We start from the raw sequence: 24,825 nt of genomic DNA, 5'->3' as shown, positions 1-24,825 counted from the left end.
ATACGTTAAATGTGAAAGCCGTCTGCCAGAGCATGAGCTGCCATGCTTCTCATTAACAGCATAACAAGAATTTCTCAGTTCAGCATGATGTATATTGCTATTATAAAACACAGTTACATCAGGTTTTCAGTTTTGTAAGAAATTAGTTTTAAAACATTTTACTGTAAGATGGATTGATTCTAAACATACACAGTAGCACATAAAAGGTGTTTTCACTGGAATAAAACTGCCTGCTGCCAGGCTTTCTGATGCCATACCATTGCTTGATAACATCTGTTTATAACTGTGTGGCATTACCTTTTACTGCCACTACAGTAAATGTTTATGCTTTTACTAGTTAAATTTCCTTTGTTTAGCATCATTTTTAACTTGCTAGGCTGAACGATGCAGAGAGGAAGGAGCACATGCATCTCAGCGGAGGCTTTTGAAGTAGACAGAAACTTTTCATCAAGTACCTTAAAGTTCTTACAGGCCTTATATACATTCACCATATTTTCCCATCTACTTTCTCTAATGACAATTTTGTCTACCTGATGAAGTCTCTGGCAAGTTTGGAACGTATTTTTAGAGTCCTCTATCCCTAGTCATTATAGAATGGTAGCAATATTTTGCAGAGTATCATTAGAAGTGTTTTGATGCAGCCTCTGTTCTTACATCTGTGGATGTGGACTTGTTGAGATTTTGTTTTGAAATTTAAAATAGTATATCTTGAAAATTTTATCTTTTGTGAAACAAGGCTGCTCAAAAGAATAATTAAATTTTAATAGTGTTTGAACTTAAAGACAATTAAATGTTCCTTAAATCCTGCATCATGCCTTTTCAAAACCAACTACAGATTTTTTTCAATATCTTTATATTTTCGGAAGTGCAAATTGGTCCAAGCATCTGGCCTTGAAAGTAGAATGTTTCAACATACCAAGATAATAGCATAATGTATAGTCAAGCAGATTAAGTAATTGGGAAGCTATACAGAACTGTTTCTCATGCAAGTCTGATTCTTGACAATCCTTGCAAAAAATGTATGTGTGTAAACATTTGCTATTACCCTTTCTGATCGCCAAAATAGGATGAGTCAGCTGAAGGATGCACATGTGATTGTGCAGAATAAAGAGAGTCAGCGCATCTGTCATTTATTTGATGAACATCTGGACATAAATAGGAGACAAACTGCTGATACAGATTTGTTAATAAATAGGACATTCAGGATGCAGCAAATGGAGGAGCTGGACAACGTTTGAGGGCTGGAGTACTAAAAATAGGCTGTTCAGTACAATGTACAAGGTCATAGTGTGGGGCATAAAGGAGGGCTGTATTTTTAAGGGGGTACTTCATCTATTACCTCCATTATTTCATGAAACAACTTTTTGCTGTCCCAGAATAAGCCAGTAGAGTAAGGAAGTAAGGTAAGCATGGCCCTGCATTGTATCAGGAAATTTATTTCTGTGGAGGCAGAAGGACATTACTGCACTTCTATAGGACTTAGCAGAAGTAACACATGTACTTTTTCTGCTGCTTTGTATTTGATAACCCCATTCTCACTTTAAAGTATTAGCTGTCTCTCTTGCACCTAACCCATCTCTGATCTTACATAGCTGAAAATTCTCCCAGTATCTCTCCTGCAGTTTTTATGGGCAATTCAAGGTCTGCAAGATATTGTCATCAAGGTGACACATTCTAACACACTTTTTCCTTCTCTTTAGCTGGCAGCCGTAGGTGTATCTGTAAGCAGTTGTTGCTGTAACTACATATAATTAAAACCAGTTTGAAAATACTAAGTAAAATTATAGAAGTGTAGAATAAACACTGTCCACCATCATTTTACAAGTGGATGTTTTCACATTGTTAGCAATTCTGTTTTTCAGGGTTAGGGTTTCAGCATTAACTGGTTTTCTAGTGTTTTGGTTTGTTCTTATGATCCAAGCAAATAAGAGAAAAAATATTTTACTCAATTATGAGTGACAGACACCATTAATATGTATTTTTGGATGAGTTATTAGTATTTTTCTTCCACTCTGAATAATAGGGTGAAGGGGAGTAGCACAATGAAGTAGGTTCATCAGAATGTCCAAGAGGGCTTTCAAGTTATAACCCCTTTTAGCACTCAAGGGAAATGTGTTTGTAGGTTTCCTTAGATTTTTCATTGCTTCACATAGCAGCTTTCTGATCAGTGGGAATGATCTTTTGGCTGCAAGTGTGTTCACACTCCTGAGGCAAGGTTTAGTAGATCCTACACAGCAGCTGGAGATCAGCCTCATCAGTTTCTGTGTGATGGAAATTCCACCAAGTTTTAAAGAAGAATGATCGCACAAGCAAGATTGTGCAGTTGCAGCTCAATTTTTGTAAGTAATATGGTAGTCACATTTACATGAAGCACACAAGAGCAAGAAATTGTATTTGTTAAGTTGGTTTGAGGTGTCTTCACAGGGCTGTATGATTTTCCTGACTCACTGGGCTGTCTGTGAATACTAGCAGTCCCCAGCCACATGCTTTCTGGCTTTAGGCCGAGTGAGAGATTCTGGCTATATGCCTTTTCACACAGCTTAATTTGCTAATTAAATATAAGCTGATTACAGCAACTGGCTTTCATCTCAATTTTTAGCTAGGTAATAAAAAAACCCTAAAAACCAGAAGCATCTAGCTATTTTAATGAAGGAAAGTGAAGATTAAGGTAAGTGCAGCAACTACCTTGAGCTAGGTGGTAATCCCCATGCTGTCTGCTGTATGTGGTGGGACCACCATCCCTGGAAGTATTCAAAAAACGTGTAGATGAGGCCTTTAGTGGCATGGTTTAGTGGGGGACTTGGCAGTTCTGGGGTAAAGGTTGGACTTGATGATCTTAAAGGTCTTTTCCAACCTAGTTGGTTCTGTGATTTTAAGCTTTCAGGTGCCTGGGAGAAGGAAGTGCTAAGACCTGAATTTTATGTTTTTGGGTGCTCTTGAGATGATGCATTTAGATTAAAATTAATGCTTTTGTGAATCATACAGATTTTTTTACTTTTGAAATGCCTATATTGTATATGCTACATATATTGTATCTATCTTCATTTGACTTTATTAAATGTTTGGTAATGTAGTTTTCTTCTATCTACTTTAAAAATAGAGTACAGTTTAAAATACTGATTTTTTTGAAGAGCTGTTAGGTGGGTTGTACATTTTGAAGTCTTTTAAGAAGGATTATCAATAGAGAATTTAATGTGCAATAAGAATAAATGTGTAAATATATAAAAGCTGTATAATATTTCATACTTCTGTGTGTTTAAAACACTTCCATGTCTTCTAAATTTTTAGCTGCAGCATGAGAAAGCTGAATTGGAGCAGCATTTAGAGCAGGAACAGGAATTTCAAGTGAACAAACTGATGAAGAAGATCAAAAAGCTGGAAAATGATACAATTTCAAAGCAGCTCACCCTGGAGCAGGTAACTCCTTATCTTCAAAATTATATAAGTCATGCTTCTTGTTGCCATTCATCAGCTTCCACTCTCACACTGCTAGTGGGAAAGACTTGTTACTTCTAAGGAGGTTAAGCTCTACAGTAGACAATATACATGTAGTCTAGTTGTGATCCAGGACACCTTTTTGTGTCAGCTTGGATCACATAGGACTTGAACTGCGAGATGTCAGCTGTGTGTGTATACTTAAAAAGATTAGAGAATTTACTATGTCCAACTCGTTTTCTCCCAAGACAGTTGTGGAAATTACAGACATAGAACACCGCCTTTTTGGTTTTCCTTATGTTTCTGCTGCAAATTTAGACATTGGAACTGCTCTTATGGTTAATTTTAGGCATGTGCATTAAAACATCTCAGTGGCATTAGCAGAAGTCCTTTTGACTGAAGGAAAACTGATGTAATATACAGGCTTGTTAAAGAGCTTCATTTTTTTTCTGGCTTGTGGAAGCTCTGTAATTAGAGTGATATGAATATTTGAATTACTACCAGTTTTGTATGATGCTCCTATTTCTGTTGACATTGTGGGTAGAATATTTAATGTTATTTTTATGATAAAATAGGTTTTCTTGACTCTTATGCTAACATTCTATATGTAGGGATCTATGGAACAAATTAAAAACCAGAAAGATAGAATGGTGTGGTTGCCAACAAATCTTTATTCAATATGGAAATTAACATGAAATTGAAATAACTCTCTTAGCCACAAGGTGGTGGTGGTGGCTACTTAATCAAAAGGCACAGTAAGCTTACCTATAAAGCTGGTTTCTCTTTGAAACGTTGGCATGAGCCAGAGCTAAAATCTTAATGGTAGTTATTTTTGTATCATTGTTCTGGGCAGACAGACTGGGAAATCATAAAATTTGAAACTTATTGCTACATTTGAAAGTCAGTGATAGAGTGTTCAAAAAGTAGGGGTATTTTAAGGCCTTTCATGTACCTGACCTTGAAAACTTAACTTTGTTTATGAAAATGTTACATTTATCTGTTGGTTTTCCTTAGAAATTCCATTCATATTTATAGGGAATGCAATATATACCTTTGGTTTCCCTTACAGTAAGGTGTAGTATATCTCAAATTACTTTGAACTTCATGATTTCTTCTCTTACACAAATAAAAAAAAAAGCTTATTGTTCTGAGTTGCTGGCTGGGCCTAAATTAGGACAGCTCATTAAACAGCTGAAGCAACAGCCTTTGGGGCATGTGCCACACCTAGCAAGAAATAACCAAAGTTCTGAGCAAAGCAATATTTCCTTTATTGTACACATAAGGAATTAAGTAAGAGATATTGCCTTGGTGCTTCAACATAACCTTTTGGACACATGTTTAAACACGGCTCGGGAGGAGTATTTCAGCAGTGCTTTGAACATAATCAAGGGCTGCATCACTAGATCTATCACTGTAATCAGTGAGTTAGATAGTTACAACATATGTTCACTAAGCTATTTTTAAAATATGGAACAGAAATCATCTGCTTTGTGTCCTTCCTATTTGCTTTTTCTCATCAGAGCTGTGCCTGCCACAGGTGATGAGTAGGTAGCTAGTTTGTAGCTGTGATGGTTGCATAGTGTCATTACTAACATTATATTAGGGTTCGAATGTGATCTGACTTTATTTTCTGAAGTCAGCTTGAAGTGGCAGAACTTTCTTCTCTGAAGGCTAATGGTGAGGAAATTTATGATGTGACTATTTCAATTGATTGAATGTTTTGGTTAAAATGAGCAGCGATATTCAGTGGTTTGATAGAAAATGAGTAGCTGTCAGTTTTGTCCTACAGGGGCCAAGCTTGTAGTCTTGCTGTTACTTTTTAATTGCTTTTCTATTTCATACAGTACAGTGAGAAACTAGAATTCATGCAGTTAGGAGATGAGAAATAGTAACTAAACTGCCCATAATTGTTTTCTGTGCCTGCTTCTTTGAAAGGAGAAGAACATGAAATGTAATATTTCCTGGAGAGATAATCTTGGAGAGCTGCAAATAATTAAAGCTACAAAGGGGGAGGGGGCCGATGAGCAGCAGAGAGGTAAAATTTGGTATAGTGGGCTTAGGCAGAGATCATATTCAGCTTTCATTGATGTGGGAGATCTCCATATCAGGAGGGAACAGTTGTGTTTGTTGGTAGGTTGGCAAGAAAAGACTGAAAAAGCAGTAATTCAGGAACAGAAACAGTGGATATTTTAGCTACATTTGAAGTGTCTGTGTGAAAAAGAAAGGACAAGGAACACAAATTTATGGTGGAGAGGTTCCCTTACTCTGAAGGGAAGATGAAGGTCAAAAAAAAAGTAAGCAGTACTTCCTTGTTTACCTGCTCTGATGGTAACAATTAAAATAGGTTTTAATTGGAATGTAACTTTGAACTCATGTAGAATGATGCTAGTATTTACAGCTTCTGGTTTGGTTTGGAGATACAATCCCATCCTGCTTATTGTAGTTCAGAATACTATACCATGTTACTAACAAATTCATTGATTAGTGTTAGACTGCTTTTCTAAAGTACACCTGAAAGTATCTGTTACAAAATATACCTATTTCACTTCACAGCTCTGATCAGGATGCTGCAGTTGCTTTTCTTGTAGTTTCAATACAAGGTATTCATCCTTAGAGCTTTAATTTCCTGGCACTGGAAGGAGCTGGGACAACACTCAACATCAGAAAAGGCAGATACTTGTTTCCAGTGTGCTTTCATACTGCTGGAAATGTGAAATTTTTTATCTGTCTTGCAACACAGTTTACTTGGTGTTCTCATCAGAACATGTCTGTCAGCCTTCAGGGCACTACACAAGGCTCATCAGTATATTGTTGCTAATGATTTGGCCTTGCCATTGTGTGTGATAACCCACACGCAGATTTCTCATTAATAGATTCCACTGCCTTGGTGATGGTTGCTATAATACTAAATGTAATTGTAGATTTTTCAAATGTGTCCAGGTTATAAATAATATACCCTGTTTTCAAATTGCTTTTTGCTCTTCTTCCTACCATTAAACAAAGTATTTTTATTTTGACTAGAATGTTTTTTTTGGGGGGTTTGTTTGGTGCTAGATCACAACATAGTTGTAAAAAGACTGTGAGAGCAGGTGAGTCTAAACTGTTGCGGTGAACTGGTGCAAAAAACATTGCTGAAGAAGTAGTGATCCACAGTCAGGCCTTTTTCATCATGTGTTATATAGGTAGCTAAGCAATGACGTTCTGCATGTTGGTGGTGTGAAAGCATTGTGTGCAAATTCCCAGAACGTTTTATGTCCTTCTCTCTGAAAGCTGTCAGCCCTAAGTGTTGGCCAGATTGGCTCATGAGCAGTGCCCTGAGGCAAAGTGCCTTTTATCTTCAGGAGCTGAGCCCTCTGCGTTCATACCACTCCAGCTCCTGCTGATATGGGGAGCAAAGTGTAGGTCACGACCCAAATTCTTATCCCTAGTGTGAGGCTGAAGCATTTTGCTTCTGACATCTTTTGTTGAAGTGTAAGTTCCCTCAACTGTTAATGTGCATCTGGAAACTCAGACATGGAAAGATTTGCTAAGCAATGTTTCTTTTTCTAATTGTATTCCCTATTACTCATCAACATATGTCCATTTTTACTTACGGTATTTCTTCTAAGCTTGAAAGATTAAAGTTGTACATTGATTAAACTTTCACTGTTAGGTGAAGTGCATAAGTTTAAATTTTGCTTGGGTATCTCATTACTAATTTAGTGGTTAGCACAGAGCCCTTTATAGATTTTAGTGCTGTAATAACACTTCACCCAGTGATGCAGTAAATATGCGAGGAAATAGCGTAGTCTGTTTTCAGTCTTTCCATTTTGTAATGTGATGTTATTTGCCCTTCAGGAAAGTGATGTTAATTAGGGCTTTGCTGGGAAAGATACCTCCATGCTCTTTTCAACCTGTAAAGGTGTTCATCTGTTCCCACATGTTTCAATCTTGCTAACTGCTGGAGTTCAGTTGCCAGTGTTGCTGAATAATGTCATCTGTGCCTTTTAGTATTCTAATGTATTCTTATTAATATTTCTGATGTATCTGTACTAAAATACTAGTAATAGATTTCTTTATGTGTGTTTCTGCAGTGTATCTCTTTTCATTAACTCACAGTAGAATCAGGAATGTTTGTCCACACAGTGAATGAATGAGAATAATGTCAAGTTAAGTGTTTACTTTTATAAAGCCTTTGCCAGGATAGAAATACATTTTATTTTCTGCTAGTAAGAGTTGATATGGTAACACTTGAGGCATTTTGCATTTTTTTTCTTTACTATTTTTGTTATGTTGCTTTGCCTAATGCAAGGTGAGCATGGCTTCTCTTCAGTTTCTGTCTTACTGGATTGTGGAAAACTTTTGTTGAAGTTTTTCAAAAGAATGAATGTTGGTGTAGTTGATAGTAAGTTCAGTTTGAAATTTGGAGACATGTGGAATGGGAGATTGTGTTTAAATAGGCTTGTCATGTCATCAGTGTGTCCAGATTTCATGTACCCCTGTGCTGGCCAGAGACAAGTTCTGTGAGAAAGATTTCTGTTGCAAAGATGACAAGCATGCAACTTCTTAATCTCTTGATTTTTTCACTGGCTCTGTGACCAGTGTGTTCGGTTTGTTGGTTGGTTTTGCTTTGGTTTTTTTTTTCCACTGGCTTTGTGGCCAGACTGATTTTTGCCTGTTCTTTGCCTTCTCCTTGCTGTCATAAAGCATCATGTAAAATGGTGTTATAACAGCTATCTTTACTAATGGCGGTTCCTTGCAAAAAACTGTTTTTGTCTCCAGTTAAGACGTGAGAAGATTGACCTTGAAAATACTTTGGAACAAGAACAAGAAGCACTAGTGAATCGTCTCTGGAAGAGGATGGATAAACTTGAAGCAGAAAAACGGTTTGTCTTGTTGCAGTGTGCTTTCTTTAATGCCATGTTATAAAAACTCTTGGGTTTGGGTGGAGAAGAGATGATTAATATCTTATTTTCTTCTACATGTTTAAGGACAGTTTTGTTAATATGACTCCCTGACTCTTGATTGGGCCTTCAGAAAATGCCCAAGCCTGGGTGAACTACAGGTTTTGTAGTTTTATTTTACTGTAGAAGGTGCTCTCAAGAGCTATATGTGATATTCAACAGTGGTAAATTCATAGTAGGATGGGCTATTGGTAGCATTTTTGTACATCTTATATTCAAAGCCTTATTTAAGCCAAACCATTTCTGGTTTACTTTATCTCTGAATGTGTGCCTTCTTACAAGAAGCTATGATGGAGTCACACCATGCATTAGTACCATTTTGTGTGGTACAAGTGAATACTAGGCCATGTTGTGCTTGCATAGTGCTATCCCTGCTCTTCAGGGCAGTCATCGTTATCATGGCCAATCAACATGTTTCTAGCAAAGAACAGTTTCATGCCCTCATGCTGAAAAATTCATCATATCTGAACTCCAAAAGTAATCGTTTAGAGCAATGAATATCTACCATATCCTTATTATAAGAGAAGTTCATTGCTCCTGAATTTACAATCAGTTATTTCAGCTTTTAGGTATTTGAAACCTTGACTATATGGAATACCTTTTAGTTTGGAGAGTTAAAAAAAGAAAAAAAGAAAATAAAGGACAGTGTGACTATGCTTCAGAAAATGTCAGTGATATTTCCTCTTTTAGTTACGGTGAAACACAGAAAAGCTTGTGTTTCACCCTAGGCATACGTTACTCACCTTTTCATCTTGGATATGTATTCTTCCTGTAAGAATGTAAATAAAAAAATTCACAAGAGATTAAATTAATTTGATTAGAAATTATATTGCAGAATAAGTAGTGTTTGATTATAAAACTGACATAACCTATATAGTTCAGAATTAATTTTTCCTGAACGGAAAACTTTTGGAAGTGTCGTGTCTGAATATTTCAGAAAATCTCTCTGTGCTTAGACAACAAATTTTACCTTTTTTTATGCTTGAGTTGAAAAAGAAGACTTTATAAATCCTCCCAAAATTCTCTCCCCAATGACAGTAGTTTAAGTAATCCTTATATACTTGTCAGAATCCTTGCAGTGGGTTTCTGGGGGTTTTAAGAGGGTTTATTTTCAGTAGAACTGAAGGTGAAGTTTGAACTATTTTTCATGCAGAATTTTGCAGGAGAAATTAGACCAGCCAGTATCTGCTCCACCATCACCCAGAGACATATCAATGGAGATAGATTCTCCAGAAAATATGATGAGACATATCAGATTTTTAAAGAATGAAGTGGAGAGGTTGAAGAAACAACTGAGGGCTGCACAGTTACAACGTGAGTAAACAACTTGGTTGAAATCATTTTAGGTATGTGTAATGTAAGATTTTTATATGTACTTGTCATGGTTTGAGCATGTTTTGAGGGTGTTTTTGTTCAAGGTTTTTTCCAGCCAGGTGGAGGAGGGGAGTCCGGGAGGAAGGAGAGACAGGACACCTGACCCTTCCTCCCGGACTCCCCTCCTCCACCTGGCTGGAAAAAACCTTGAACAAAAACACCCTCAAAACATGCTCAAACCATGACAGTACTTCAATGAGTTTGAATTTAAGGTAGAAGTAGAAAAAATAGGGCGTTTGGGATTTGAGTATTTTCATAATTGCAGTATTATTCCTTCTTGATGCATTCAGGTGCAGCTTGGGGGGGTTTCAGCTTCACTAAAAAGGTGTCTGGAAGAATCAGCAATTTTTTCTTTAATATCTTGGGCCAGCAGAAATGTGTTTATCTTTTTGTAAAATTTTCTATTTGGGTTTCATGAGTTCTCATTGTCTATTGCCTAGTTCTGAGTCAATGGCATTATATTTCAATTAATAAGTAGATACCTAACCACAACAGAAGAGTTTGGGTAAGTGGGGAATGAGAAGTGTTTTTCCCCTCTAGTGTGCTGCTCTTGACAGACTAACTGGAATATTTCTGCTGCTGTTAAAAGAAATAGCTTGCCAGAGGCAGTCACCTTCCTTAAATACAGAAATTATGGGATTTTGCAGAGGCCTTGTGCAGAAGTTTGTGGTACTAATAATTTGTCTCAGTTAAAAGAAGATAAGGGCTGCTAATCTTTGTACTTGCCAATTCTGCAATGCAGCCTTCATTTACTGAACTTTAGGAGGAGAGCAAGGCCTTGGATTCAAAGTACTCTGTACAAATTTAGCATAATTAATTTCATTTCAAGTGTTCTTTATGAAGTGATTTATCTTTGAATTTCTGTGATTTAGAGTAAAAATCTAGAAGCATTTTAACTCAAATTCTCATTGAAAATAAGATCTAGTACTTTCTGTTTGTGAACAGATTAAACCAAGCTTCAATATGAATAGCAATACTGATAGAAATAGTGGATGTGCTAGCTGGCAAGCAGGTGAAGCTGGAATGCATTTTCAGTTTCATGTTTGCAACATGTTTGCATTAGAGAATGTCTGGTATTATTCGTAAGTACTTAATAAAATCTGCTTACTAAATTCTGATATTGGAATTACATTTTGTCTTCCTGAAACAGTCTAGGAACTGTTTCAATAAATAATAGTTTTAAATAAGTGGTGCTGTTATATTTAGCAGCAATACTTCCACAGAAGAGAGAGAAATCATGTGTTGTTGATAGTTTGGGAACAATATTCTAAAACAAATATTCTTTTGATTGACGACTGTTTAAGTGATACTTGCTGAACTTGTTTAGAATTGCACTTTGGTGTACATAGTAAACCACTTGTTGGCTTTTAATATCAGTGCATGTCCTGTTGGCCAACCTCTACAATAAAAATGTGTAATTGAAAGAATTCTGTAGCATACATATAAGGTAGCAATTTAATGCAAGTTTGAGTGGTTTGGGTATTGGAACTTGCTTTGTGCTTCTTCCTTTGAAAAGGAAATATACCTTTAAAATAACTTCTTACATGTGTTGCAGTAAAATCTTTGTAAACATGGAATCACATTATTTTAATGGAGCATAAATTATTGTCATCTTTCTTTGTGGTTTTGGTTTTATTACTTTCTTCATTACTTTTTTTTCCTTTTCTTTTTTCAAATTCATTTAGGTAAATACTTAATACTCTTTTTGCTTTTAACCTTTTATTTCCAAAATGGGTGTCAATCAGTAATTTATTTTAGTAGCTACTGTTCAGAATTGAGCATTGAACTATTGACTTAGAGATTAGAATTTTGAGTGACCCATCCTGAGCATTTTTACACCCTCATTCTTGAAGTACTGGAGTAAAATCAGGCACAATGTATTTGCCTCTTTATGAATTTCAGTCAAATTTTAACAAAATTTGGAATTTCAGATTCAGAGAAGATGGCACAATATTTAGAAGAGGAGCGGCATATGAGAGAAGAAAACTTGAGACTTCAAAGAAAATTACAGAGGGAAATGGAACGTAGGGAAGCACTCTGCAGGCAACTGTCAGAAAGTGAATCCAGCTTAGAAATGGACGATGAAAGGTTTGTATTTTCTAGTGATCCAGATATGTTGACATTCAGCTTCTTAATCAATACTTGTACTTCTTTTTGAATATTATAGAATAAGTATTTATAGAAATAACCTGTATGTGGGTTCCATCTGTGTATCTGATTTCAGCATGGCCCAGGAATATTTTTAGTAGAATTGTATCACACCTGTATAGAAATAGCATTATTTTTAACAATGAGAAAGAAAATATTTGTATGTGAGAATTACTTAGGGTTTTGATAATACATATTGAAATAAATACAGCTGTGTAGTTGAGATTCAGGGTAAGTCAGTCATAGTACCTTTGTTTTGCTCCTAACTGGAAGGAATGCCATGAGCTAGGCACAACGTCCTTACTTAGGGCTAACTAGTCCTTTGCTGAAGGATTTGATTTCCAAACCATAATATCCTTGATTTTTTTTTTTTTCATTTTTGTGGGTTTTGTTTTGTTGTTTTTTTTTCTCTACTGCAAGCTTCATTGCTTGTGTTGACCTTACAGATAGTCTTGAGCTTTTCTTGGTGATGCCTTTTAGTGTCTTCTCACTTCATAATCATATGAGTATTGTAACTTGAAAGAGGTTTTTAAGTACACTGACTAGAACACTCTTACTTCTTATCAAATGCTCTGGTTTGGGTTTTTTTTTGTTGTACTGTTTTACACTATTTTGGATTTATACTGGTCCCTTAAAAAGAAAGGTTAAAAGTTACCCTGTGCTGTGTATTCTTCTGATACTGAGCTGTTTCTTCCTGAGTCATCAGTGTATTTGTTATAAGCCATAATCTTCCAGAAACAAAGTACCATATATTTTGTTTCAAGGAGCATACTAAAAGTTCAAGGTACTGTTTTCATTTCAATGAAATACTAGGCAACTAACACATATTGCAGTAGCATCTGGTATTAAGATGTAGTTAATGCTGTATAAATTGATTGAAACACAGGATTCTTGTGTTTGTGTAATGTAAATACCGCATTTATAGTATTTACATTGTAATGTAAATACAGTTAAAATCTGAATCTATGTGAGCTATCAGTATTAATCCAAAATTGCAAAGTATCCTATTTTTTTGTCAGTTTGTTGTAGGTAGTGATAATCAGTAAAATTTGATTAACTATTCTGTACTTCTAAGAAGTTTCATTGTGTGTTGGTTTTCTTAGTACTACAAAATCATGACAGAGTCACTCCAAAACAGACATTCACAGAGTAAGTAATACAAGGCCAAGGAAAGGATAAAGCAGGTGTTAGTGGTTAGTCTTAGGAGAACTCTGTAGCCAAAATAACTGTGAAACTATGTGCAGTAATTATTTTAAAATAAGTTTTTGTCAGCTTGCATTGTCATCGTAAAAATGATGGTGGTGATGGATTAGATATCCATTTTTTCAGTTTCATTCTGTTAGCTAATGGTACTTATTTTTTGTAGGTGGGGGTAGATTAGATGTTTTACTGAATGCAAAATACACAGCTCTCCCTAAACTTCCTCCTCCTGACTAGCAATAACTTTGTCTTCTCAATCCTCCATCCTGTTCTCTGGAGTAGTAGGGAAATACCTGAAAACAGGAAGCATGCAAATGATGTGCTGCTGTTCCATATCACCTGATCCAGGTACTAAGATGACTTACAGAAAATTGTCTTTATGTAGAATAAGATATGATGAATATGGTAAAATGACAAAGACCACTGCCTTGTTTTAATACATGTGCTGTCTGCATTACAAGTTACTCCATGTTGCAGAGGTGGTCTGGTCAGTTCAATTTTGCCAACCTTGCCACTGGTAGCTCTTCAGAAAGCTTTAATTTCATTAAACTTTAATTTGCCAGTTTGATAATTCTGTGTTGTTCTCTTGCAGCCACTTGTATGACCTGATCCACCCATATTTCAACCAGTTTTGATATCACTTCAGTGTACTGCTATGTTAGGCTTAGTAACCCTGAATATCCTGGTTTGAAAAGTAAGATGCAGTAGCAAAATATGTTTCAAATAGTTTACAAAATGGCTCACAGACCCTGAAGTAGTCATCACTGTGAGTTCCACTGAATAGGAATATTTTTAATGCTGCTTCATGCTGTGGGGTTTTTTTTCTGTGATTGGGAAATAAATGTAGCTACTAAGAATTTCAGAGAACATAGTGGTAGAAGGGGAGAGAAGTAAGAGTCAGAGGGCTGTTAGATAGCTAATTTTGCCTGCTACTCTACTGAGTACAGTGAAGAAAACACAGTTAAATGTAATAATATAAACCCAGATGCACTGATGTGCAACCATATGTGCAGGAGATGGTGAGGAGGGGAGCCTCTAATCTAGGCAATGACTGAAAAATCTAGGTATAGACTCTTGCATAAGCAAGTCAACCTCAAAGCTGCTAGCCTGGTGCTTTGGGAAGAAAATACATAAAATTGCTTTTGAGATAAAAACTAAGTGGCAAGTGGGAGCAATTGCTATGATTTTTACCTTCTTTTAGAAAGCACTTGATGGCTGTGAAGTTTCACTGTATTCAGTGAGTAAAGTTAAAATAAATACCACTGGAATTATTACAGGTGGGAAAGAATGCCTTGCCTGAGGTTCTGATTTGTTCAGTTTATGACTGTGAAGAGTGGCAGGTGTCTTACAACACAACCTAGAAGTACCTTTAGTGGGAGTAAGTCAAAACGTCTGTCTCTTCCAGCAATGAGATGAGCATGATGAGCAAATGGCTAAACGTATACACCAGAAGTACTAAAGTAGGGGACAGAGTTTTTTTTTAAGTGTGAGGCTGATAAGCTGTTGGAACGAATTATCAATACTTTAATGTTTTCTTTGCATCCCTTTTCATGATTTCAGATTAGTGCTGAATGCCCTTCTTGGAAAATACACTTCAGCCAGACAAACTATTGAATAGTTCAATGTAAAAATTACGTGTAAAGTGCAGAAATGTAGTTAAAGTCAGATCAGATGACATGATTTATACCTCTGGCCTTTAATAGGTACTGTTGTAATCATACACAACTTGTACAGTTTTAACTGCAAATGACTGAGATAAGTCCAGCTTTTTCTATTGGATGTTAAGCTAGTAGCTGAGCCTTCAACAACGATGAGAGCTCCTGTCATGACTTCATAAAGGTGACTGGTCCTTTGTTAATCTAATTTGATTTTTATGGGAATTGAAAAAAAACAGTGAAACATTTAAAACATGGCACATTTTAAAAGGTTTGATCTAATCATTCTTTACCTTTTTTTGTTAGATATTTTAATGAGATGTCTGCACAAGGATTAAGACCTCGCACTGTGTCCAGTCCTATCCCTTATACACCCTCACCAAGTTCTAGCAGACCTATATCACCTGGTAAATATTTAACCCAGTTTCTAAAATTATTGTATGCATCACACAGTAATGAACCCTATTAATATGTTTAGGTCAGTAGCCTTTCAAAGCTAGTCTGGGGGAAAAAAAGAAATCATCATAAATGTAAGAATAGTTTTGCTTTAGATGTCTTCTAGTGCAGCATGTTTTCAGATGGTTCTATTTTGCACTGTGAACAGATATTAAAGATCAGTTAAGTAGCTATAACTTGAAGTTTTATTTCTTTTCTCTCGTTTTCTCTCCTATTCTCTCCTTTCTTTCTTCTTCCTCCTTTCCCCCATCCCCCAGAGTTGCCCAGCAGATTGCATAGTTCATACAGATTTCTAGAGTTTGGTGATGAACTAGTAACGAGGACGCTATTGTGCTCTGAATCAAAACATCTTATAGAAGTCTAATCTTAAATGTGTTTGGAAAAAGAGACAATGTCTATTTCTCTTTAGTAGAGAAGTGGCTTTTGTACTTCTATTTTCTATTGCAGAACAATAACTATAAACTGAAGAATTCCTGTCTCTAGTACTTTGTGTAACAAAGGCAAACTAACCTTTTCTGAATTTTTAATTACTTACTTAATATATATTTTTTTAAACTCAAAGGAAATGTATTTTTGTTACTAACATTTATTGACTGAAATTTAAAACCTCTTAAAATTGCACTTGGACTTTCATTAAAAGTTGTTGGCCATGGATGTTGTATGGCTATCACAAACTCACTTGTACATAAAGAAGTGAATCCCACATGCCCTGCTTTCCCAAGCTCACCTTTAGAACCTGTTAGACAGTCCTACAGTAAGGGCAAATAAGATGTGCTCTGTATTGACACATTCTGCAAGGTGGGATTGAGATATTTTATTGCACAGGTCTGCTAGAACATATAAAATGTATTTAAACTGTAATTTTCAATATTGACTTTAGTTTTTTAGAAGGACTCAAAAACAGTTTTCATCCAGGTGTTGCAAAAAGAGTAAGCATGTGTAAAAACTAGCCTGTGGTCATAAACCATATTACATTGTTAGAGATGAACATTATTTTGATGTTCTGCAAGGTATGTTGCAAAGGCAGTGATACATATTTTCTTTGTCCTGTAACTGCATGTACAGAAACATGGTTATGCTAACCAGTGTTCTGGAGTAACTACTGTGGGCGTTCATGGTTATACGTGTGCAGCCTTCATACAATATTGTATCTGCAGTCCTCACAGTGGTTATAATTAAAGTTAGGTGTAGGAAATGCTATCTGGTCATTTGTAGACTTGCACACTAAATTACCTAGAAATGGACCCAATGTAGATGCTTATGTGTCAGCACAAGGTTACTCTGCTGATTTATTCCTACACTGGGGCTAAGGCACATTCCTTGTTGCCTGTGGACTTCCCATCAGTAGCTGATAGAAGAGTGCTTTATTCTAGTGGGAATTACGTCCTGCAGACAAGGGAAGAAAAAGTCAAACACAAAGCTGAAACACAGTCTGAAGCAGTTAAAAATAACACAGCTGAAATGAGAGTTTCTAACAGAGTTCACAATTTTGGTAATGTTGACACAGTAAAGGTTCCAGGCTAGCACTTCTGCACAGGCAACTACGTTATTCTTCACATCTGATAAATTAATACCCATAGTTCGGAAGCATCAGACTTTGGACAGATAGAAGCAGTATCTTTTTAGAAACCTATTGAGATCAATGGGGAATTTTGTACAGCTGTCTGGGATACATGAATGCAGTAAAGGATGAAAACATAGGGTTTGAGACTACTTGATAGATGAAGTAGCACAGTAAGACACTGTCAAAAGTGTCAGCACATACTGTATTTTGCATCTAGTAATCGTATGACTTGTCATGTATCTTTTGGGGGATGATGTGCCTGAATTTGTAGAAACATAATTTAAAACCAATTAGAAATGCTGTCATTACATATGGATAGCTAGTCAGGTGTAATGGGACAGATTCTGACTCCTGAAAACCCCAGAGTCCTTTGTGCTTGTGTGGCTTGAGATGCTGCTTTTGAGGACTCCTTCAAGCTGAGATACTGATGAGATTTCTAGCACAGTTATGGAGCTTCAAAGACTGTGGGAGTGTTGCTGCTCTAGGCCGCTGGCAATTAGTTACTCTAATTACCACTTAGTCTTTAGTGTAGTTAAACTGTTTATGCTTTGCTTCTTCATCTAGGCTAGATAGAGATTTTGGGCTGCAGAGAGATAAAGCTACCTTGGATGTGCATGCAGTACTCTGTTATTGTTTCTTTGACTGCTACTTAGACTTGCATTTGTAAGACTTTTGGAGCTGGTTTATCCCAAAGCAGTCTAAAATTGTAGTGTTGCAAAGGTGACTTAAAGTGTATTTTTTGCCTTTTATTCTCTCCGACTCTTGTCTCTGACTTGCAACAGATTGTCACCTACCTGAACATTATTTTGTTTCTGTCCTTGCACTTGCAAAAACACTTTGGTAATAAAATGTGTGCTGTACATATGATTAGATTGTATAGGAAAAAAATCAGATTAATTTTGTTAATCTATATTGTTTAACTACTTGAAAGGGACAGTGTTTATATTGGAGTTGCTTGTAATTTGCACCTGGCATGCATTGTAGATGTAGCAGAATCAAACTTTGAATTGATTAAGCAAGGGGAGTATGTTTTCTTAGATGACTTTATTAGTGATCTGAGGCTTGATTTCCCCCCATCCTCCAAGGTCTTGCCTCATCAATTGTAGGCATTGTAGCAAATTGTAGCAAATGTAGTTAAGGACAAAGGTGAGTGTTGGTGCATAGTGTAGCTGCAGTGTCATTGTTTTACATTGATTCAGTTTTGAAGTGTGAAAATTGTTAAATCCAGTGTGCTGCTATAGAAGTTTAATACACCTTTAAATATTTTTCTTGGCCATAATTCTCCAAAGCAGTTGCTAGTGTCTAACACAGACCAGCTGAGAAAAGTCTTGTCTCCTACCTTACTGATTCAAGACCAGGTTGGATGAAGCCTTGGGTGATATGGTTTAGTGTGAGGTGTCCCTGCCCATGGCAAGGGGGGTTGGAACTAGGTAATCTTGAGGTCCTTTCCAATCCTAACTATTCTATGATTCTATATGTTTATCAGAAAAGCAATAATGAGCTAGAGGTTTTGAAAATGTGCTATTTTGAGAAATACTCAAAATGTTCAGAACGGCTCTGAACTTTGAACACTTAGCAGTTGCTGTTTCTGTTTACCTGCAATATTGTAAATTAGTTCTTAGAGAAAGGAAATATTTAGGTGGAAGAATTATGTATTTGCACTTTTGAATACTAGGATTTCCTTAATGTGGATAAAAATAATTGTAATTTTCAATGTTAGTTGCTAGCCTAGTCCAGCTAGCAGCTAATCCCAGAATGGTTTAGTTTTACAACCCCAAAGATCTTTGCGTCCCTGCCTGTAAACATCAAGGCAAAACAGGAGGGAGCCTGGGTGTGGATCTGGTATGCCTTGGAGGAGCCACCTACATCCAGTTTCATTGTGGAAGCTTGTAGTGCCCCAGTGCTAGATGGCTTCTCCAGGCACCACCTCTCTACTTCTTCAGGCTGTATGTGTTCAGGGAGCCATTTCCTCTGAGGAGACAGCTGGATGGAAATGCTTGTAGACTAAAACCAAGCTACCAAGGGAGCTTTACGTCGTTTATGTTAAGTGAAAGATTGGGTTTAACGTTGTGTAATGTATGTTTTGTAACATATCACAGTAAACCTACAGAAGAAGAAATTAATTCTACATCACAGTTTTCAGTTCAATGAAAATTTTTAGATGTCTGATCTGGTGGCAGTACCATTTCTTAACCTATCATTGATTTAGTTTTAGTTTTTTCCTTTATCGAAACCTTCACAAATTGGTTTGTGATATAAACAAGAATGTTGATGCTACCTTGTTTTAACAATTTGTAGGTCTATCATATGCAAGTCACACAGTTGGTTTCACACCACCAACTTCACTGACTAGAGCTGGAATGTCTTACTACAATTCCCCAGGCCTGCATGTACAACATATGGGACCATCCCATGGTATTACAGTAAGTATTTAAAATAGTAAATACTTGTCAGTTTGTTTTCTAAAAGTTATAATTGCTTGTCCTTAAGCTTTTTTACAGAACATTTTTGTAAATGTTTGTTTTTGTCTCCTTACTCCAAGATATCTATTGCTGCTTTCTTCAATCCTGATTTTCCTTTTCACCCCTCAGAAACTGATTCTTTTTGGAGAACCTTATTTTCTGCAAAAGAATAGAATGTATTATCACCTTAAGGACAGTAAATAGGTATCATCTTATGGCTCAGCAGGCAGGGTGTGAGAAGTGATGTTCTAAACTACTAAGACTATCCCAGGAAGTAAAAGCATTGCTTTCATTTTTCTCCTAGTCTCCACCATCTGACGGATGAGTCATCTGAGGTTGCTCCAAGCTCAGGTTTTCTTCAGGATGACACAATGCTACCATCATGTCACTGTAACAGGCAGTTAACTCTTACTTTCTGTTCTCATTGGCAAAGAAGAAAGTTAATACAAACATTTGTTAGGGCAATTTCTCCTTTCAACTGGAATGGTTTCTTTTTACCTGTGATGTTTGATGCATTTCTACGTAATCATGTTAATTCTAAATATTTGTGGAGCTCAATGAGCAAACAGAGCCTAAATATTAACTATTTAGCAAAATACCTTACAGTTGTTGTATCAAGACCATTTCATTTTTCTCAACAGGTATGGTAGTATGTAAATATCCTGCAAGGTTTTTACATATATTTGTCATTCTCAGATATGAAAACATGTTTCAATAGAATTTTTAGTAGAAAGCTTAAATATGACTACTTCTAAAATTGTTTAGGTGAATATGCAAGAATGGTTGTCGATTTCATTTAGCAAAGGTTGGTTGGAATTTTACAATAGTGGTTAGAACAGGAGGGAAGCTGGAGTTCAGCAGTAAGGTAGAATCCCAGTCTGTGTGTCATGTGAGTTAGTCACAAGAAGATCTTTGTGCTTCTGGAAAACATGGCACCTAGTACTATAAATAGGGCTTTCAAGGAATTTGTTCTGTTAAGTCTTTGTGAAATAGTACTCTTTTTGAAACGGTAAATTAATTGGTGTCACACTGAGTCGCTATGGAAAAGGTCATCTTCAGGCCAAAATACTGTTTTGAGAAGTTTTTTGATTAGTAGCTTTTGGCTTTGTCTTAACACCGAAACTGGATCTTTTCATATTATTAGATGTATCCAAATGCAATAAATGATTTTAAATGTTTCAGAGACATCAATCAGTTGTCAAGAATCCCTTGGCTTTTCACATAGAGCATTAATGTGCATAGTTGCACAGAAAAATAGACACGATGTACATTATTTGACTAAACTGCAGTTTGATTCTTGACTTTTTTTTTATCTCCGTTACAGAATAAATTGTCTTTACTTGTAGTACATTCTGTATAGCACTGTAATCATGTTTTTCAACAGAGCTGATCATCTGTGGTTGATCACTAATTGTGGGTGGGTAGTTTGTCATGTCATGAGGTTCTTGATTAATGCAAACTATAGGTAAGTAGTGAGTGTTTTGGTTTCGAAAGCACAGAAATTAGTGTTGTACGATGTAGTTTATATTTTTACATTGCTAACATTAAAGAAGATTCTCCTCCCCTGCCACTGGTTTGTAAAGATAAAGTGGGTTTTAAGTCTTTGTGCAGGTTGTTGAAAATCTGTAGTTTCTATTGAGGGGAGCTCTCTAGCTGCTTTATTCCTGCAACTCAAAGGGTTGTAATCTTTTTTTGTCCAAAGAACAACTTATGTTTTGGTCTTGCTCCTGTGTGCAGGCTAGAAGTCTCTCAGAAAGCTAGAAATTCTGGACAGGCTTCCTGGCATTCGAAACACTTCCACTCACTCTCAGGTACCACATAGTTGGACTTCATATGCCAGCAGCATAAAAAGGTTTACCAGCACCTACTGGTTGGGAAAGCACAACTGGGGGGTGATGTCTCTACTTCATCTCTCATTTCTTTTTAGGTTGCTGGTCATCATGGGTAAACGTATCTTCAGGACATACATGCCTTATGTTCATTTCCTGCAAGCTGGCAGGAAGGAATGGGTGTTCCATTTGATGTCAGAAGTACTTCCTCTTTCTTTTGCTGTTCCATTTCAGAGTAGCATTTATTTTATGTAACAACTGTATTGTGATTCTTGCAATGTTTTGAAATGGAGTCTTTGCACAGAATTGTTCAATTTTGGTTAATTTTTTTGTTGTTTTGTCTTGTTTTTTCCTTTATCGAGCTGAATAAATTGTTTATAGAGGACTTGCACCTAATGTTGTTCAGGAGTGTGTTAAACATAATTTCAATATTTGTTCTGCAGAGGCCTTCACCACGAAGAAGTAACAGCCCTGACAAATTTAAACGTCCCACTCCTCCTCCTTCTCCAAACACGCAGACCCCAGTGCAGCCACCTCCGCCACCACCTCCGCCACCTGTGCAACCTACGGTCCAATCCGCAGCATCGCAGTCAGCCACTTTTCAACATTCAGTGCATCCCTCCTCTCAGCCTTAGTGCATGTGCTCAGCAGTCTTTATGTCGGAATTGGACTCATAACATGGAGCAGTTTACTAAAAGCCAAAGGCTTACTTGGCATATTTGGATTTGACTTATTTGCACTGAGGTTATATAGGCTTCACTGTTAATTGTGTTGTAAACGTTTGTATAAACTGCAGCCAGTGTTGTGGGTCTACAACACTAACTTAACAAAGTTTTCCATCAGTGTTTACTTGAACTACATGTATGTCCATTTTCTGGCTGGAACATTTGCTACTCTGTTTGGTAATACGGCATTATGTCGTTTTGCTTGGCTCCAAAGCTTCATTTTCCTGGCTTTTAGGTTTGTAAAATTAAAGGGATACCTTTTTATATTTTTTCATGACAATTTGCAGAAAACTAAAGGCATGATGGGCTCTATGATGAATTCTGAAACATTACAGTGTTTACCAAGCTTATGGAAAATCAGTACTACGTTTCGTAACAGCTTCTAGTGCAAAAGTGAGTCAGACACCCTAATCAGTGCCCAAGACACATGTTTTATTGTGTAGTGAATAAGCTTAATTCAGCACACAGGACACATCCATACTTCTGTTACAAGCACCTCAAATGTTATGGTACAGTCAGAAAATTTTACAGTGAGGGAACTGGCTTGTTGGAGTCTGTGGAATGTACAATTCGTGGACCTTAAGATTTGATGATTTCACTTGACATTTACGTTAACCTGTAAGCTGCCCATACTGTGTGATCTGTCACAATTAACTTCGGTAAGTGTGGTCCTGCCCACAGGTTACTGATAGCTGATTAAAGTGTGCTCTTTGATTTTTTTGCTGCAGAAGGCAATGTGATTGTAGAGAACAGCTGATGATACTTTTTTCCTTGTTAAAATATATTAATTGTGATTCCCCTGAAGCAAAGTTTGAACAGGTATTTTAAATGTTCAAAAGTCTGTTAGAAAATAAGATACGAGGGTATAGGAATATATTGGCATAACAGCCAAAATGTTGTATTGCTTGGTAGAAACAGAGTACAAGAAAGTAGCACAACATGGCACTAACAAATGCTTCTTTAGCAGCCTAAGCCGGTACAATGTATAAAAGAAATGTATTCTGAATACATTCTTTCCATTCATTTAGCACAAATAAATTGGTTTCACTTTGCAGTGGAACAAAGTGTCACTTCTTGATATTGACATCTTACTTGGTTCCATTTTTTTGAGGTTCCTGTGGAGTACTGAGGTTTATACATTATTGATGATTTTAAATGGTTTACCTCATATATATGTGGATATGTGGGCCATGGAAAATGACAAGAGAATGTTTATTTTATGAGAATATGTATGTGGCTATAATCAAAGCAGAACATGAGTAATTTATCTTTTGTTTACAAAAGTTTGTTTGACATGCCTAGTGCTTTATTAAGGACATTTTAAAGAAGGAAGTACAGCATTCTGGTGGTATACTAACACTTGTACATATATTTTTGTGTTTGCCGCTCACCTATTCAGTAAGAATTGAAAACTAAAAATCTTCATTAAAATTAGTGCTCTAAATCAGAATAGTAACTTGATGTTGCAAAAGGCTCCACTTCAGGCAAAACTAGAATTTCTTCATGGTAGCTATGTAGTTTCAGCTCTGAGAAGATTTAGAGAAATGCATATCAAGTCTATTACACTTCTTAAACCAATATGGGATCAAGTGCATTATCAAATCACATTCGTTATGGTACTAATGAAGTGATTCTCAAGATAGTTACTTACCTAAAATTTGACCAGTGATTCCATCTGAAAATCATTGACTAGCAGATGCTCACCTTTCCAGAGAGGCAATTCAGCTGTGAGCATTGTAATTAAACAGAACTCCTGAATCGGTGGTAGGATTACATGTGAGAAAATTACAGGCAGTCAGAGGTGGGACTGAGGTCAGGATAAGATTGATTTAGTTTTCCGCTTGTCCTTTTGTAAACATAAGATGAATTAAAAAGTATATTCTTTTATAAGTAGGATTCTATCTCAAACATACCACTGTTTGAAATGGTGCCCCCCTTTCTGAAGTGCTTTGAGGTTCTTGGACATACTCTACAAGAGCGGAAATTCAGTGATGGTAGTGTAAGTGCAGGGGGAGAGAGGAGAGGTTTGAGAGTGTTGTTTTAAGATCTTAAAATGGAAAATTGCCTAGAATAATTTACATTTGAAGCATATTCCAAAACTGAATTTGTGTAACCCAAGTTCAGCTGCTGTTATAAAGTGTCTTAACGAACTCTCCTTATTATCTCAGTAGGACTGTTACCAGAGGAAAGTAAAGAACTGACAAATGTATATTAAATCTTGAAAGTGTAACAAGGCACTAAATTGGCCTTACCTGAGAACATTGAACAAACATTTGCTTGCAATCAGAAGTGTTAAGCTCTACTTGTAGACTTTTTGAATAAGATGAGACATTGTGCACAACCATCTCCTAATAAATGTAAATGGATTTTCAATTTTCCTTGTGAATTATATTCATGAATTATGATTCTGCAGCTGTGATTTTGTCCAGTCTTCTGTAAACTGGAGAAACTCACTTGACAGTGAGGTCCAGCTTACTCTGTAGGCTTAAGTGCTTGGCTTCTTTAGTGCAGAAGCACCTGTGTGGGTTTCTGTTATCTTTTTCATTACTAATGCCTATCAGTTGCACACTGCATCATCACTAGTTGTGTAAGGCCAGAGAAGAACATTTAGTTCTGATGAGCATTTTGTGAGTGTTCCCCTTTACAGCTAAAGGTTAAAAAACACCCCATATATAGATCTTCTAGCTGCTCCAGCAGTGCTATCCTCTCTGACAATCAAGCAGCTTTCTTTTTACTTTTTTTCTCAAAGCATCCAGCTCTGAGACTGGAATGCAGCTGATACGCTGTAAAGGATTAAGAGTGTTTTATCCATGGTTTGTTCCAGAGAAGTTCTTTGGAAGAAGAGGTGGGACTGTTCGGAAATAGTATTCCAGCTGACAGCCAGAGAAGATTGTACTCCTCTGAGAGCAAAATCCCAAGGGCAGAAAGGTCAATCAGAGTTTTTTCAACAAACTGTCAGTGCTTTTCTATTGCCAGTCACTGTTCTGGAGCTGAGCAGGATTCCTTTCCTGTTAATATGTTCACATTCAGGAAT

At 36.5% G+C, this 24,825-nt stretch overlaps 1 protein-coding gene across 1 annotated transcript in view; it reads left to right on the top strand.

The window, feature by feature from the left end:
• CCDC6 (coiled-coil domain containing 6) overlaps positions 1 to 24,196 on the top strand; it is a 48,372-nt gene extending 24,176 nt beyond the window's left edge. Inside the window, exons 3-9 of the mRNA XM_034062681.1 lie at positions 3,289 to 3,417; positions 8,197 to 8,300; positions 9,532 to 9,692; positions 11,684 to 11,840; positions 15,062 to 15,162; positions 19,074 to 19,198; positions 21,510 to 24,196. Coding sequence (XP_033918572.1) covers positions 3,289 to 3,417; positions 8,197 to 8,300; positions 9,532 to 9,692; positions 11,684 to 11,840; positions 15,062 to 15,162; positions 19,074 to 19,198; positions 21,510 to 21,701 — 969 coding nt within the window. The 3' untranslated portion in view covers positions 21,702 to 24,196. The remainder of the gene's footprint in view (positions 1 to 3,288; positions 3,418 to 8,196; positions 8,301 to 9,531; positions 9,693 to 11,683; positions 11,841 to 15,061; positions 15,163 to 19,073; positions 19,199 to 21,509) is intronic.
• Positions 24,197 to 24,825: the final 629 nt, after the last annotated feature.

This window comes from Melopsittacus undulatus, chromosome 4 (assembly GCF_012275295.1).
Source record: "Melopsittacus undulatus isolate bMelUnd1 chromosome 4, bMelUnd1.mat.Z, whole genome shotgun sequence".
Lineage (NCBI taxonomy): Eukaryota > Metazoa > Chordata > Aves > Psittaciformes > Psittaculidae > Melopsittacus > Melopsittacus undulatus.
The sequence above is the reverse complement of the archived record's forward strand: the minus strand, read 5'-3'. Positions and strand labels throughout refer to the sequence as shown.